Source organism: Dermochelys coriacea, chromosome 1, assembly GCF_009764565.3.
Source record: "Dermochelys coriacea isolate rDerCor1 chromosome 1, rDerCor1.pri.v4, whole genome shotgun sequence".
Taxonomy (NCBI): domain Eukaryota; kingdom Metazoa; phylum Chordata; order Testudines; family Dermochelyidae; genus Dermochelys; species Dermochelys coriacea.
Genome location: NC_050068.2, coordinates 228003979 through 228020505, shown reverse-complemented (window position 1 = coordinate 228020505; position 16527 = coordinate 228003979). Strand labels below are relative to the sequence as shown.

General features: G+C 42.7%; 1 protein-coding gene across 5 annotated transcripts in view; it reads left to right on the top strand.

Moving 5' to 3' along the window:
- The window catches only part of ARHGAP8 (Rho GTPase activating protein 8), a 122313-nt gene extending 106350 nt beyond the window's left edge, over positions 1-15963 (top strand). For 2 of the 5 annotated variants that reach the window (XM_043515471.1, XM_038385568.2), the window contains exons 12-13: positions 1956-2059; positions 5374-7396. In XM_043515471.1, coding sequence (XP_043371406.1) covers positions 1956-2059; positions 5374-5571 — 302 coding nt within the window. In that variant the 3' untranslated portion in view covers positions 5572-7396. Of the gene's footprint in view, positions 1-1955; positions 2060-5373; positions 7397-15873 lie in introns of those variants that run through there. The other 3 variants (XM_043515475.1, XM_038385615.2, XM_043515484.1) reach the window with 2 other exon arrangements.
- The last annotated feature ends 564 nt before the right edge of the window (positions 15964-16527 follow it).

Here is a 16527-nt window from a genome sequence, read left to right as displayed (position 1 = left end):
TATTATCAGTGGCAGTCTCTGTTGTGGCTGGTGACTATGATTGTAAACTCTTTCAGGCAGGGACCGTTGTTTGGTTATGTGTTTTGTATAATGCAGTAGGGTCCTGATCTGTAAGTATGGCTCCTAGGCATTCTTGCAAAACAAAGAAGAAGAAGAAGAAAAGTTGAACGTGTCCCTGATCCTGCAGCTACTTATGCACATATTTAGCTTTGCTCATGTGAGCAATCACATTTGTGATAATCCAGGGTACAGTTCAGATCAAATCTTGTTTAAAGCTTTCGTGGAGTTCTGTGCAATTTATTATGTGCAGGTCTTTTGGAAAACACCTTCAAATATATTCTAATGTTCATGTAACTGTAAGTCAATTAGACTCACTAGGTGGCTCAGGGTGTCATTTACTTTCCCCTTGGAGTCTTGGGTTCAAACCCTATTTAGCTCATCGGTGAAAATGAGTTTAATGATGTCAAGCTAGTTTCTAGAAAATGCATATCCACAGAAATCACCATCTTGCCAGTTTTCAGAGTAGCAGCCGTGTTAGTCTGTATTCTCAAAAAGAAAAGGAGTACTTGTGGCACCTTAGAGACTAACAAATTTATTTGAGCATAAGCTTTCATGAGCTACAGCTCACTTCATCGTATGCATCTACCTAGGACTTGAACATGGAGGATTGGTGCAGGGTCACAACAGAGGTATGTTTGCAGGTGTATGAGTAAGGCGAGAGCATTTTGAGTGGCAGAGGTCTCATTGAGAGTCAGGGAATAAATATAGTGCAGCTGTACCCAGTACAGAAAGAGGTAATGGGATTCAAATTTAGGACCATGAAATTTCCTGTAGCAAAGGAAGTTTCAGCTAACTCATATGCTAGAGAAAATAGTCTGAGGGTTATTCTCAGGCTCTGAGCTGTGCTGTCCAGTGATTATATGAGGAGCTGGGAATCAGGTGTTTTAGATTCTATTCATAACTCTGTCAGTGACGAACATAATTTTTGAGTAACTTCACTTCTCTCTATCTCAGTTCTCTTGTCTGTGAAATGGGTATAATAATCCCTGCCTACCTCACAAGAATGGTGCAAGGCTTAATTAATACTTGGAAGATGCTTTGAAAATCTCAGTTGAAAGTGTCTTCGCAATCCAGAGGCATGTCACTAATTATTATCCTGTAACAGGGTGCAACTCACCATTCTAGCACCTCCTGCTGGCTGTCTTGGGAATTAGCTCTGCATATTAGTGCACCTTCTTTGGGTGGTGCCTCACCATCACTCCTGCTCCAGGACCCCCATCTCTCCAAGGACCACGGCATCCTCTTCAGTGACGCAGCACTCCATCCATGCCACACACTGTGCTTCCCGCTTCCGGGGAACCTGCAGTCCACTGTTCAGCCACTTTCCTCAGTGGTTACTGTACCAAATTGCCTGGCCACTTCCTTGTGGCCCCAGCATCCTCATTGCCCTTGCCTCAGTGTGCAAACCCCAGCAACCAGCCAGGAGCGCTGTCTCGCTCCCCCAGTCCCTGCTAGCAGCACTTCTCTGTCCATGGTGCTGGCAGTTCTCTCAGCCCTCCAGAGACACAATCCTTCCTCCCTGGGCTTCCAGCAGAAAACTGTGCTCCTCCGCCCTGCAGCTCCTTTTTTACATTGGCCTGCCTGGCCCTGATTGGCTGTTCCCTTCAACCCCTTTCTAATTGGCTACCTCCAGTGTAGCCTCCCTAGGGCTGCTTTTAATCCCTTTTCTGCCAGTGAGGGGCAGCTGCCCCATCACATATCCCAACAAAGGGAAGTAGTGTACACAGATTGAGCTAAATTCAGCTCTCACTTACAGAGATGTAAATCCAAAGTAACTTCACCAGATTTTTGCAGGTGTCACTGAGTTTATAAATTGTTCGAAAAAAAAAAAAATGGAACCTTATCTATATTTTGATGCCTATTGGATTAGATTACATATGACCTTGATATTACAGGTGTGGAAAGTAGTTTACGAGTGACGAGCTGTAAACAAGTAATCCAAGGACTTCCTGAGCACAATTATGTTGTTCTGAAATACTTGATATGCTTTCTTCATATGGTGAGTACAGGCAAAATTCCCATAATTCTGGCAGACTTTTTTAAAAAGTCTGTTTTTGCAAAATTCAACATTTAGAAGAAAAGAAAAAGAAATGGAAGAGTTGGAGAAGTGCAAAAATGCTGTTGTGCATTAATTGTCAATGCAGCAGCTTCAAGCTGCAACACATCTCCATTTCTAATAAAAGTCAGAGTTGAACAATGACCTCAATGATAACTTCAGTATAAAACTCTGTATAAATCATTGAAACCACGGTATAAATAGAAATAAAATCACACACTTGCTAATGTGTTTAAAAGGGACACTTCCACATTTCTATTGCATTTGATTTTTTAATTTTTTTTTTTACTTTCCCTTTTTGTGTGAAATACCTTTTTAGAAAAAGCTTGGAAATGTTGTCTTTCCTCCCCCAGCAATAAAATAAACAACACTGTAAAGCCTTTAGTGCCTGAGAAAGGTGTTGGATCAGTAGCCCCTGGAGTCCAAAGTCATCTATTTATTCACATAAGAGAAATATAGCAATAGTAGCAGCAATGCAATCTCCCTTCCTACTGCCCAATTTGCCATCTTTCTGGGCTAACCTTTTCAAGCCTGGATGCTTAAATTTAAGCCCCTTCATACATATTTATGAGGCACCTAAGTAAAGCAGCCTGATTTTCAGAGTTTGGGCACTCACAAATCCCATGGAATTCTCAGGCACATTGCTGATTTATACCATCTGACGAATTGGTCCTCAGGGCTTGAGAGCCACATTTCAGAAAGAAGTTGTTTTAATGCCACTTTATAGCAAAATCCCACCAAAAAGCAGTATTAAAGGAAACACACTGATACAACCCTGACGCAGACAAAACTAGTGGGTACCTTTCATACCTACATGTTCATTTATCATTACTTAACTGAACTCCAAAAGTTATTATAAAAATCCTCATGTCATTTGCTATTATTTCAGCAACTGATATCTCTCCTCAGTGTTATGAATCATGTAAGTGCCTTTGTTCCAATACTAGATGCACCATCTCGACGCACTTCTTAAGAGCTGAACACTTGAGGTGTTAATGAGGTGTGCAAAAGTACTACATAGTGTTTTCTATAATTGGGCAACGGAACATAGCATTTATTTTTGAGTGTGCCTTGTTATGTAAAGCACAGAGTCAAATTGATATTAGCACTCAGATCTGCAATTTTTGCTGATCTGTAGCTTTTAGTCTTTCACGTTTGAGGGAGTATTTGCATTCATAAAGGTCAAGGGAATGTGAAACAACCTGGAAGCTGGAGATTTCTATTCATCATAGGTCAGGTGTGCTATGCAAGCAGCCATAATTCAAACTTGAACACACTGCTCTTCCAATAATCCCAGTTTTTACTTGTGACCATCACCCTTCTTACATATAAGAGGTAATTTAATTCCCTCACAAGTTCAGCCTTGAATAGTGTAAGAGGTACTTGTGGTAATTTTATGAAATGGGATGAAATGTAATCATGAGATACAGTTTTTAAAGATGGTAAATTTGATTCAAGCTTCTCAGCAAAAGACCAACACTTTGCTGTGCAGTCTCTACCCCCTTACTTAACGACAGATCTTCTTGTGACCAAGGGACACTACAACAAGATAATGTGATTCCAACAGCAGTAAAAGACCTGAATTATGGGAATGGCTCCAAGTCCTTTGACCTTAGACTAGCAGTAAATGATTCCTTCAATAATGAGCCCAGCATACTGAAAAAGGAGCAAACTGTCTATTCCCCACTCAAGAATATCTCAGGCTGCTAGAAAATGATCATTTTGGGCAACAGCAGTACCTTACCACTAAGAGCAAATCTGAGTAGTGGAAAATGCTGCATGTTTGTACAGCAGCTAGCACAATGTTCCACAATCGAGGTATCTAGGAATTACCACAATGCAAATAACAAGGGGAAAACAAGCTGTGTTTTCAAGACTCGGGCCCTAAATGGTGCCCACAAAAGATTTAATGCATGGATGCTCAGCTGAGTTCACAAAATGTGTGTGTGCGCACAAACAAGTATTTGTATGTATAAGTTTCCGTTGGCATGTGCAGTAAGTTGATTTATGCATGAATAGATGAGTTTAGTGGGCTCCAAAAACAACTTATATGTGTGCAAATTATTTTGCAGAAGCACTTTTTTGGGCTCCAGTTATAAAAATAGGGTGAAAAATGTACAACACAACCTTGTTAATGAATACTAATTCAATTTGTTTGTCAGGAAATGGGTTGTTTCCCTCTTTACAGCATGATATGCAGGATAGTTTGCAATTACTCAATTTGAGGCTAAATCTTGAGTTCCGTTTATGTGGTGGTAAAGGGCACATAAGCACCAGATGGCCAAGTAAGCAGGCTCTTCACTGGACAGATCAATACTGCGTCCATGTCTGCAGTATGGGCACTATAGCAGCATAGCTGCAATGCCATGGCTATGCCACTGTTACCCTGTAATATAGATGCAGACTACAGTGACAGAAGAGGTTTTTCCATCACTTTAGGAATTCAGACTCCCTGACTGACAATAGCTAGGTTGATGGAAGCATTCTTCTGTCAGCCTAGCTGCATCTACACAGAGGGTTAGGTCGGTGGAGCTACGACACTCAGGGATGTGCATTTTTCACACCCCTGAGCGCTGTAGCCATGTCAACTCAAGGGAGGAAAACTGGGTTGTGTATGGAAAGCCACCAGACGGGATCAATATCTGCTTTCTCAGATGGAGGATCCTTAGAACTTATGCAATACCAAGCTGCCCTCCATGAATCCTGGTCCTTCTCACTCCTGGCAGCTGGGTCTCATAGCTGCAGTAATCCCTAGGCTTACTGCTACCTTTTCAGAAGGGGGTGTCCTTACCTTCTAACCAAGAAAGATTAGATTTTGGAGGGAAATTGGGAGTGGTGTCACTGTCCTTATTTCCCCTCAAGTTACAATGGGAGGACTATTGTGATCTTTGGTCCAATAGAACCTGTATTCTCCGAGTCATCATCTGGTAAAATCCAATTTATAGCTGCATGGCCTTCCTATGCCACAATCAGCCTCCTGTCATGGGATTGGGGAAGCACTCTGCTTTTTTAGTGACTCCCCAATGCCATTTCTCAGGACCTGGGGTGGCCCAGAGCTGTGGACTCAGCCTTGAGGTGGGGCTTGGGCTGGGCAACTGCATAGGTACTATGTGCTCAACCTCGAGGTGGGCTAACCTTTCAGGATCCATTTAGGCCCTGTGGTCATAGAATATTCACGCCAGGCAGCTCCATGTGGGATTTGGCCCTTCACGTTGCTTGCATTTGTCACTTTTGCTGGTATGTATATTTTTTTCCAGGTATCCCAGGAGAGTATTTATAACAAAATGACTGGATCCAACTTGGCATGTGTCTTTGGGTTGAATTTAATCTGGCCACCTAAAGGAGCTTCTTCCCTGAGTGCTTTGAATCCTCTAAATCTCTTCACTGAATTACTGATAGATTTCTACTCCAAGATCTTCAGTTCACGAACAGTACCTGGTGATATCTTACCTTAATGTTCACAAAAAGGGAAAAGGAATATGCCTACCTTAGCAAAAATCTTCACATATAAAAAACCTATGAGAATTTACTATACACAGGATTTTACAGGAACAAGTGTATTTCATAGACAGAGCAAAATCCTTTTCTCAATTTTGCATCACCATGATTTTGCAGATATCAAAGATGTTAGGGGAAATATGCTTACCGATACTGTTTGTATGTGGGTGTGTTCATATAAACATTCACAAACCTACAGGTCAAAGTGGCATAAACTTCCTTCTTTTCATAATCTTTAGCAATTGTTAAATATTTGTTAGTTTAAAAATTCATAACAGTAGATAAGACTGTCATTCATTTAAGCATCTGGAAGTTTCCTACTATTTGGCATTTTTTTCTAGGGCGATGCTAAGTCATCACTTGGGCCATAACTTCTAGACCATCATCTCCCTTCTTGCTATATAGGCAATTTTTTCCACTGGAAATAGTTTCTTTTGAAGTCTTCAGATATATACAAATTACAGATCAATTTTTCAGAATTTCAGGCACTCATTCCCACGCGCACAAAAAGAGTGTGCACTTGTTTCTGCATTTATGTGCAAATACCATGACAACCAAAGTATTTGCCTGTGTCAGTTAGGTTATGCATACATCTCTCTGTGCTTTTAAATATCTAGTATGTCTGTCCATCCATTGTAGTTGCACGTGCAAACTAAGTGGAAAATTACACAAGCACTCTTGAGCTTTTAAAAATTAAGTAATTTTTGTTTTTATTTTTAAAGAATTTCTGTTTGTATCAGTATATAGTTAATACAGAATGTAAGAAAACATTGTTTGAAAAAGGCATAGAATGTTTTCATCATTTGCTGTATGCTCTTCAAGTTTTTTGAGTTGTTAGAAATCTGCTTCTAAAATCAGTCTCTCCCCCCTCCCTCCCTCCCACACACACACACACACACACACACACACACACACACACACACACACACACACACACACACACACACACACACACACACACACACACACAAAAAAGAGAGAGAGAAAGAAAGAAAACCTTAACCCACCCTGAACCCTGGAAAATACTCCTGATGGCACTTTATCTAATCTAGTCTGTGTTATCGGTGGGATGACATTAATCCCAGTGGGAATAATTAGCCATAGTAATGTAAGGGGAAGTTTCTGAGTTTTCTCTCTAGATACTTGTATTTGAATATCACTTTACAGTTCTGCTCCCTCTGTCTGCTACTTATCATTAGTGGAACAGGATACGGATGTTGTCGTTGTAACAGCTAAAGGGACTGAAGTAGTGGTGACCAAAGTAAGCAGTATTTTCCCAAACGTCTGCTTCTCCTGCTCCCATACAAAGCTGCTGAAGTAGATGTACTATTCAGGATATAGTAAAGACAATGATCCGTGGAGACCAGTTTCATTATTCTTTCACCTTCAAAAACAAAGCAACCCTTTTCCTTCTAGCAGTTCTAGCTAATTGGGGGCTTGTTCTTCTAGTCTCTCATTTTGATAGCTACTGAGTATCTGCCTGTCTAACAGATGCAGGCTTCCAAATCCTTGTGTGAGAGAGCAAGTAGTGATTTATTCTTTTTGGCAATTTAGAGAAAATAGGAGAGAGTACCCATCAAACTATGTCAGTCCTATGTTTGCCCAGTAGATGTCATCTACAGCATAAGGCTATAAAAGGAAATTATTAAAATGTAAATAATCAAAAAGCTATAGAACAAGCTGTACTGTATGTCACATCCTTTTAAAATTTAAATTTAAATTGTGGTGTAATTTTCTCTTAATTCATCAAGGATTTCAATAAAAACAATTTTGGCTTTTAAATATCTATTGTTAAGTGTCTGTTCTTTGTTTTAAAAAAAAACGAGGAGTACTTGTGGCACCTTAGAGACTAACCAATTTATTTGAGCATAAGCTTTTGTGGCCCGAAACTGCTGGAAATAGCCTACCTTGCTTGTCACCATGAAAGGTTTTCCTCCTTTCCCCCCCCTGCTGCTGGTGATGGCTTATCTGAAGTGATCACTCTCCTTACAGTGTGTATGATAAACCCATTGTTTCATGTTCTCTGTGTGTGTATATCAATCTCCCTTCTGTTTTTTCCACCAAATGCATCCGATGAAGTGAGCTGTAGCTCACGAAAGCTTAAGCTCTAATACATTTGTTAGTCTCTAAGGTGCCACAAGTACTCCTTTTCTTTTTGCGAATACAGACTAACACGGCTACTACTCTGAAACAGATTCCTACTAACATTGGAACCACTGCACTTCACTCCCGTGCAGGGCACCAGACATTACTGATGGCTTTCAGCCTCAAATTGCTCCTTCAAGGCATCCCTAATGCTTGCAACCCTGCGCTGGGCCCCTCAAATAGCCCTGCTCTCTGGCTGTTCAAATTCAGCCTCCAGGTGTTGAACCTCCGAGTTCCATGCCTGAGTGAATCGTTCACCCTTCCTTTCACAAATGTTATTGAGGTTACAGCACGCAGATATAACTGCAGGGATGCTGTCATTGGCCAGGTCCAGCTTCTTATACAGAGAGCGCCAGCAGCCCTTTAAACGGCCAAAAGCACACTCTACAGTCATTCTGCACCGGCTCAGCCTGTTGTTGAACCGCTCCTTGCTGCTGTCAAGGCTCTGTGTGTAGGGTTTCATGAGCCACAGCATTAAAGGGTAAGCGGGGTCTCCAAGGATCACAATGGGCATTTTGACTTCCCCTACAGTGATCTTGTGGTCTGGGAAAAAAGTCCCATCTTGCAGCTTCTTGAACAGGCCAGTGTTTCAAAAGATGAGTGTGTCATGCACATTTCCGGGCCAGCTTGCGTTAATATCAATGACACGCCGACGGTGATCCACAAACGCCTGGAGAACGATAGAGAAATACCCCTTCCGATTAATATACTTGGAGGCTAAGTGGGCTGGTGCCAGAATTGGAATGTGTGTGCCATCTATCACCCCTCCGCAGTTAGGGAAACCCATTTGTGCAAAGCCATCCACAATGTCTTGCACGTTACCCAGAGTCACAGTTCTTCTGAGCAGGATGTGATTAATGGCACTGCAAACTTGCATCAACACGATTCCAACGGTCAACTTTCCCACTACAAACTGGTTAGTGACCGATCGGTAGCTGTCTGGAGTTGTCAGCTTCCAGTTGCTATAGCCACCCACTTCTCCACCGGCAGGGCAGCTCTCAATCTTGTGTCCTTGCACCACAGGGTGGGGGCGAGCTCATCACACAGTCCCATGAAAGTGGCTTTTCTCATCCGAAAGTTCTGCAGCCACGGCTCGTCATCCCAGACTTGTATGATGATGTGATCCCACCACTCAGTGCTTGTTTCCCAAGCCCAAAAGCGGTGTTCCACGGTGGTGAGCATGTCTATGAATGCCACAAGCAAACTCGTGTCATCTGCGTTACTCGAGTTGATATCATCGTCAGAGCCCTCACTGTCACTTTGGATCATAAGGAGTAACTTGACTGCCAAACGTGACGTGCTGGCGAGACTTGTCAGCATACTCCTCAGCACTTTGGGCTCCATTCCCGCAGACTGAAAGAGAAGACAGAGCGCGCAGTACAAAAATGGTTGGAAGATGGCGTCAAACGTGGACGGAAGCACAGGGATTGCTAGGATGCGAAGCGATGCATCGCGGGGCATTGGGACAGGACCCAGAATACCCCCCGCCCCCTTACCACAAGCCACAGCGCCAGAATGGGAAGAAGTGCTCTGTGGGATAGCTGCCCATAATGCACTGCTCCCAATGCCACTGCAAGTGCTGCAAAGATGGCCAGGCCCGTGTGCTTGCAACTATCAGTGTGCACACACGGCAGCACTTTCCCTACTGCGCTCTCTGAGGGCTGGTTTAACTCTCAGCGCTCTACATCTGCTAGTGTTGCCAGGCCCTGAAGCTCTACAGCAGCACAGCTGCACCGGTGCAGCATTTTAAGTGTAGACCTGCCCAAAGTCAGTGAATGGCTGGGAGGGGGCAGAGCCAGCTATCACCTACCACACTTTTCACTGCTGCCAGCTGAGAAAAAGTGACTAGAAGCGGGCATGTACCATCACCAACGTGAACACTGCTCAATCAGGAACAGTATTACGTTTTCTAAGCAATATGAAACTGTTCAAACTATGGGATATCGTATGTTCTTGTTCAGAAATGAAACAATCCTGGAATCAGAAACTCCATTCTGCACTTCAGTTGGTAAATGACAGAAGCCAGTGATCTCTGAAAAACGGTCATTTACAAAGAATAAAGGAAAAACTGCCGTTTGGTATGTGACAAATGTATAAAACAGATTCACTCTTTAAATCGCTCTTGGTGCCTACAAGCAGATAAAGTAGCTAAAGCCATGCACACTGCAGGTACTTTTACTTGTTACTAGGCACCAGCCACTGATTCACCCAGTAAAAGATCAGTTTCAGAGCCACACAGTCAAAGATCAGCCAAATGATGTAGCATTTACCAAATCCACCTTTGTAGGAGGCAGTGGACCTGTGGGGAACAGAAAACTAATGCGAGGAGTCAGGAAAAAAAACCAAACTTTCCTCTAGGTCCAGTGCTTCTCAAGCTATCTGATGTGGGGGACTGGCAATTTTTTTCCCCAGCAGACCGGCAGCCGATGGCTCGCAGTCCGGCACCAGTCCGTGGACCACCACTTTGAGTAGCACTGCGCTAGGGTGAATTGCTGCTGAGTTAGCAATCTATTCTGGCTAGGGCTCTGCTTTCACTATGCTGTAACTGATACTGGGATACTTCTGTCACTGTTTTCTAATGCTGTACAAAAAAAGAGCCAGAGAATGTGGTGAAATCCTAACCCCACAGAAGTCAATGGCAGAACTCCCATTGTCTTCAGCAGAGTCAGGATTCACCCAAGGTGTTTTGGTACGGTATTTTGGCTAAACTCCTCTATACTTAAATCACTGATCAGTGCAATGTTCCCCGCTGTCTGAAAACCATTAGTACTGTACTGGAAGTGGCATTTTGCTCAGTTGGATTTTGGAAAAATCTGAATAACATTTTGTATTTCTATAGTAATTTTCAGCCTGTAATGTCAAAGCACTTTAAAAAAAAGTAGGCATTTTTTTTTTAACTCAAGGAGAAATGGACACATAGAAAGGTGAAATAACTGCCACTAGATAGCTCTCTCTGGGCAAGAGATGGTATTAGAAAGTAGGTTTTCTAATTCCCAGTTTTATGCATTGGCCTGTAGGCCAAGTTCCTCTGATATAAACTTTTGGTGCCGATTCACAGAATAGTATCTTCAGATTGCTGTGCTGTACTGCACTGCACAGCAATGTATTTGTGTTAACAATTTATAATATAAAACAAAGACTGAACACATTTCCTCCTTTGCAACCTCGTTTTCCTGAAAGTGCAACAACATTAAATTCATAAACTCATCTTAATTATTCTCTTTATACTGTGCAACATTTTATACTTAAGTAGCAAAGTCATGCCAAACTGGCCACTTGATACCCGATGAAGTGGGTTTTGTGTCAATATTGGAAACCTACTAACCGCTATTCCTACCTACATGCCTCTAGCTTTCATCCAGATCATACCACACGATCCATTGTCTACAGCCAAGCTCTACGATATAACCGCATTTGCTCCAACCCCTCAGACAGAGACAAACACCTACAAGATCTCTATCATGCATTCCTACAACTACAACCACCTGATGAAGTGAAGAAACAGATTGACAGAGCCAGAAGATTACCCAGAAGTCACCTGCTACAGGACAGGCCCAACAAAGAAAATAACAGAACGCCACTAGCCATCACCTTCATCCCCCAACTAAAACCTCTCCAACGCATCATCAAGGATCTACAACCTATCCTGAAGGATGACCCATCACTCTCACAGATCTTGGGAGACAGGCCAGTCCTTGCTTACAGACAGCCCCCCAATCTGAAGCAAATACTCACCAGCAACCACACAACAGAACCACCAACCCAGGAACCTATCCTTGCAACAAAGCCCATTGCCAACTCTGTCCACATATCTATTCAGGGGACACCATCATAGGGCCTAATCACATCAGCCACACTATCAGAGGCTCGTTCACCTGCGCATCTACCAATGTGATATATGCCATCATGTGCCAGCAATGCCCCTCTGCCATGTACATTGGTCAAACTGGACAGTCTCTACATAAAAGAATGAATGGACACAAATCAGACGTCAAGAATTATAACATTCAAAAACCAGTTGGAGAATACTTCAATCTCTCTGGTTACTCGATTACAGACCTAAGAGTGGCTATCCTTCAACAAAAAAGCTTCAAAAACAGACTCCAATGAGAGACTGCTGAATTGGAATTAATTTGCAAACTGGATACAATTAACTTAGGCTTGAATAGAGACTGGGAATGGATGAGTCATTACACAAAGTAAAACTATTTCCCCATGTTGTTTCTCCACCCCACCCCACCCCCCCCAACCGCACCCCCCACTGTTCCTCAGATATTCTTGTTAACTGCTGGAAATAGCCTACCTTGCTTGTCACCATGAAAGGTTTTCCTCCTTTCCCCCCCCCCCCCCCCCCCCCGCTGCTGGTGATGGCTTATCTGAAGTGATCACTCTCCTTACAGTGTGTATGATAAACCCATTGTTTCATGTTCTCTGTGTGTGTATATCAATCTCCCCTCTGTTTTTTCCACCAAATGCATCCAATGAAGTGAGCTGTAGCTCACGAAAGCTTATGCTCTAATAAATTTGTTAGTCTCTAAGGTGCCACAAGTACTCCTTTTCTTTTAGTAGGAATCTGTGTTTGCTTCGCTGACTGGCAGTGCCTCTTGCTTTCCTGGGCTAAGGTGTCTTTTACTTTATGTAATAATGAATGTTTTCAAAGCCAAAAAATCCATTTATTGAAAAGAAATACAACTACTTGGGAAACAGAAAGGGCAAGGGGGTGGGGTGGGAAACGGTACAATCACAGATTTGCATATGTCCTGTTATCATACTCAGCCTTCCTCACAGCACAGTGGCACAGACAAGTTAGCCTTACTGGGACAAGGACCACAGTGGCTTTCCCGAGAAAACTGTGCAAACACATTGCCCAAGTTCTGGATGAGACCTATGAAGAGATCATTGAGGCCAGTTACTGCGATGTGAAAGAGCATATCAATGCCCTATTCTGCATCTAGGCATGCATGCAGCCCTAACCCTCCTCGCCCCAAGAGCCCGCACTGAATAACTTCCTTCCCAAAATAAAAGCCGCTTACCGGGCATCTCCTCTGGTGTTTGTCCTACCCCCAGCACTAGCCGCCGCAACTGGCTACCTTCCTCCTGGCTTGAGAGCAGCTCCTGGCTGCATGCATCTCGGGATTCTGGGGTGTCTTCCTCCACCTCAGGACCCTCGCTCCCGCTTTGCTGCTGCTCCTCTTCCTGCCTTTGCCTTGTTGAACTGGGCTCTGAAGTGTCCACGGTGGTACTCGGAGTGGAGGTGGGGTTGCCCCCAAGTATCGCATCCAGCTCTTTGTAGAAACGGCAGGTTGCAGGGGTAGCACCAGAGTGGCTGGTTGCCTCACGGGCTTTGCGGTAGGCATTCCGCAGCTCCTTCACTTTAACCCTGCACTGCAGTGCGTCCCGGTCATGGCCCCTTTCCAGCATGTCCCTTGATATCTGCCCGAAGGTATTGTAATTCCTACAGCTGGAGCGCAGCTGGGACTGGACAGCTTCCTACCCCAAAACACTGATGAGGTCCAGCACCTCGCCATTACTTTATACTGGCATGGTCACCTGGAAAGATTTTCTGAGAGCACACCACGCCATGCTGAGCAAACAAGAAGGGGATTTTCAAAATTCCCAGAGAATTTAAAGGGCGGGTCTGACGGTTGGTCATCTGAGGGCAGGGCAATAGAGTTCAAAGTGATGACCAGAGTGGCTAGAACAGGCATTATGGGACACTTCTGGAGGCCGATCAGAGCGCACTAACAGATGAAGGCGTCCACACTGGCGCCGCGGCGCTCCAACGGGGGCGCACCAAATGTTATCCCACTCGCAGAGGTGGAGTACCAGGAGCGTTCTAGCCGTGGAGTCGGAGTGCTCTACGTGCCTTGCCAGTGTGGATGTGTAGTGAGCTAGTGCGCCCGGGGCTCCTTTAATGCGCTCTAACTCGCAAGTGTAGCCAAGCCCTTAGTGAAGACGCAACTATGCCATCGGGAGTAGTTTATGTACTGCTGCGATTTTCACATCCCTGAGCAACCTAGTTATACCAGTGTAAGTTTATAGTATAGACCTGGCCAGACTGTTGCGCTTCATCATTGTCATTAGGGAGGATCCTTCAAAGACAGAAGGCACCTTGATGTCAAAAGACTTGGAACGACTACACAGTTCAGTTGCTAAAAAGGTGTGTGGGTGTGGTAATCTGCCCAAGAACCCCTGTTATCTGGGACTGAACGCCAGAGTTAACTATGATGTTAAATCAAATCTTATGCATTATTCAGAAGGGTTTATAGTGAAATTCATGTTAGAAAAATGTATGTTTCAAATTTCCTGACTCCAAGAGGATTCCTGGAGATGTCCCCTGCAGTTACTTTGATAACAGTTTCTCTTTACAAATGGTAATTGCACAATTCCAGCTTTTGTACAGCGTGCCCTTGCGAACTCTTCCCTTGCATCAAAGAACAATTTTCAAATCATTTTCATAGCAAAAAGGAAATGATTATGGAGATAATCTGTTGGAAACACATGTGCTGGGTTTCAGTTTAAAACAATAAAATGCATTCATAAAATGAGAAATGGAGTGTTACCTGTACTGACAATATGCAGAGAATAAATTGCCTACGTATTCTAGTTTACTGAGCTATTTGAAGTTTAAAATTGTTCCCAGGATTAGTCTGATTATTAAATGCTCCTAGAAATAAGATGACTTATGTGCTGTCCAGAATCTATAAAGAAACGTGAAATGATAGAACAGTGCCGTTAACCAAAGGAGTTGTTATAATTCTTAATGATCATAAGTATGAGTGATCGCATTACTATGTCTGTTATGTCTCTCTGTGTATAGTATATAATAATATATTGCACTTGTAGAACATCTTTCATTGGAGAATCTCTCAGAGCTTTACAAATATTGATATATTCACCCACCCATGCCGTAATGATTTTAATAGAAAAATCTAAAGATATTTTATTCAAATGTGAAATATGCACTTGCTCCCCCACCCAGGTCACTAAGTAGAATTTATACAATAATACAAGGCTCCGCCATTCAAATTTATTTCCTGAATACCTACCTGCGTTGAAAGCATTTTGCAGCACAAAGTGAAGTGTCTTCAAAACTGAAAAAAAGTGGGTTTTCCTTTATTATACCTTTCAAGAAGCAAGATTATTGCCAGCACGGCCAAACTATAAGGTTGTATGGTTTTGTTGGCATTCTCCTGGCCAATCAATTTCCCCCTCTTATTCTATTCAGTTTTAAAACATATTATCTAAATAAGGTAATGGGCCAAATTCAGCCCTGAGTAAGTGCGTAAGAGCAGCTCCACTAAAGTCAATGGTTTTACACTGGCAGAGAATTAGGCTTAGTATTTGTGTAGAATATATGCTCCATATGAATGAGGCCAGATCTGTAGCTGGTGTAAATTGGCATAACGCCATTGTCTTCATTGGAACTATGCTGATTTTCATCAGCTGAGGATCTTGTTCATGTTTGTCTTTGTTCTTGTGCATATAGTAAACCAGCTTAATATGAGTATGTAGTGTACCCTCCAATATTTTAGAGCCAACTAATCTAAGAAGAGATATTGGAGGTTCTTTAAAAGGCGCAGTGTGTTACAAAAACTTTTTCATTCCGTTTTTCAGTTATAAATAGAGTTGGCAGAATTTGATTTTTATTTTTTTTTATAATTTTGATGCATATTTACTTTTAAGCATTTTTGTCAATATACATTTTCACAATTGCACAAAATTATGGGTTTTAAGCATTTTAAATTTTTTTATCAATTTAAATGTTCACAGTTGTTGGAAATTATAGGGGGACTCAGACAATGGGGGAGTCAAACAATAATGACAGTAAGCATTGAGATTCAAAAAGCTAAAGCTTTGCAACCATTAAAACACAAATTACAAAGTAAATATCTTTAAATCAAATATTAGTAAGTTCTCTAACAGTATCTTTCTTACTTTTCCTATCTGTAAATTTTGATTCTTCTCAATGGAAATATTTTTTCCTTGCTCTGTGTTTGTATGGTGAAATGAACGTTTTACTGACATTCACCAATAAAAATCTAATCCTTCCAAGCCTATTTATAAGTATCACCATTTTTCTGCTTTAACTCATGCAGCTCTCTTTCTAATAGGTTGATGGATAAGGACATGGCTTGGACAATATACTAACCAGTGGACCAAGACCAGCATTTTTGAACAAGTCTATATGTAGGCACCTCAGGAGGGCATTTTTAGAAGTGCATAAGTGACTAAGCCCTGGTCTACGCTAGGCGTTGAGGTCGAATTTAGCAGCGTTAAATCGATTTAACCCTTCCACATGACGAAGCCCTTTTTTTCGACTTAAAGGGCTCTTAAAATCGATTTCCTTACTCCACCCCCGACAAGGGGATTAGCGCTGAAATCGGTCTTGCTGGGTCGAATTTGGGGTACTGTGGATTCAATTAGACGGTATTGGCCTCTGGCAGCTATCCCAGAGTGCTCCGTTGTGACCGCTCTGGACAGCACTCTCAATTCAGATGCACTGACCAGGTAGACAGGAAAAGGCCCACAAACTTCTGAATTTCAATTTCCGGTTTGGCCAATGTGGCAAGCTGCAGGTGACCATGCAGAGCTCATCAGCAGAGGTGACCATGATGGAGTCCCAGAATCGCAAAAGAGCTCAAACGGCCACTCCGGGTCAGAGCCCCAAACATGCCAGTTCTATGATGAGCTGCATGCCATTTTAGGGGGTTCAGCCACCACTACCCCAGCCGTATTGTTTGACTCCTTCAATGGAGATGGAGGCA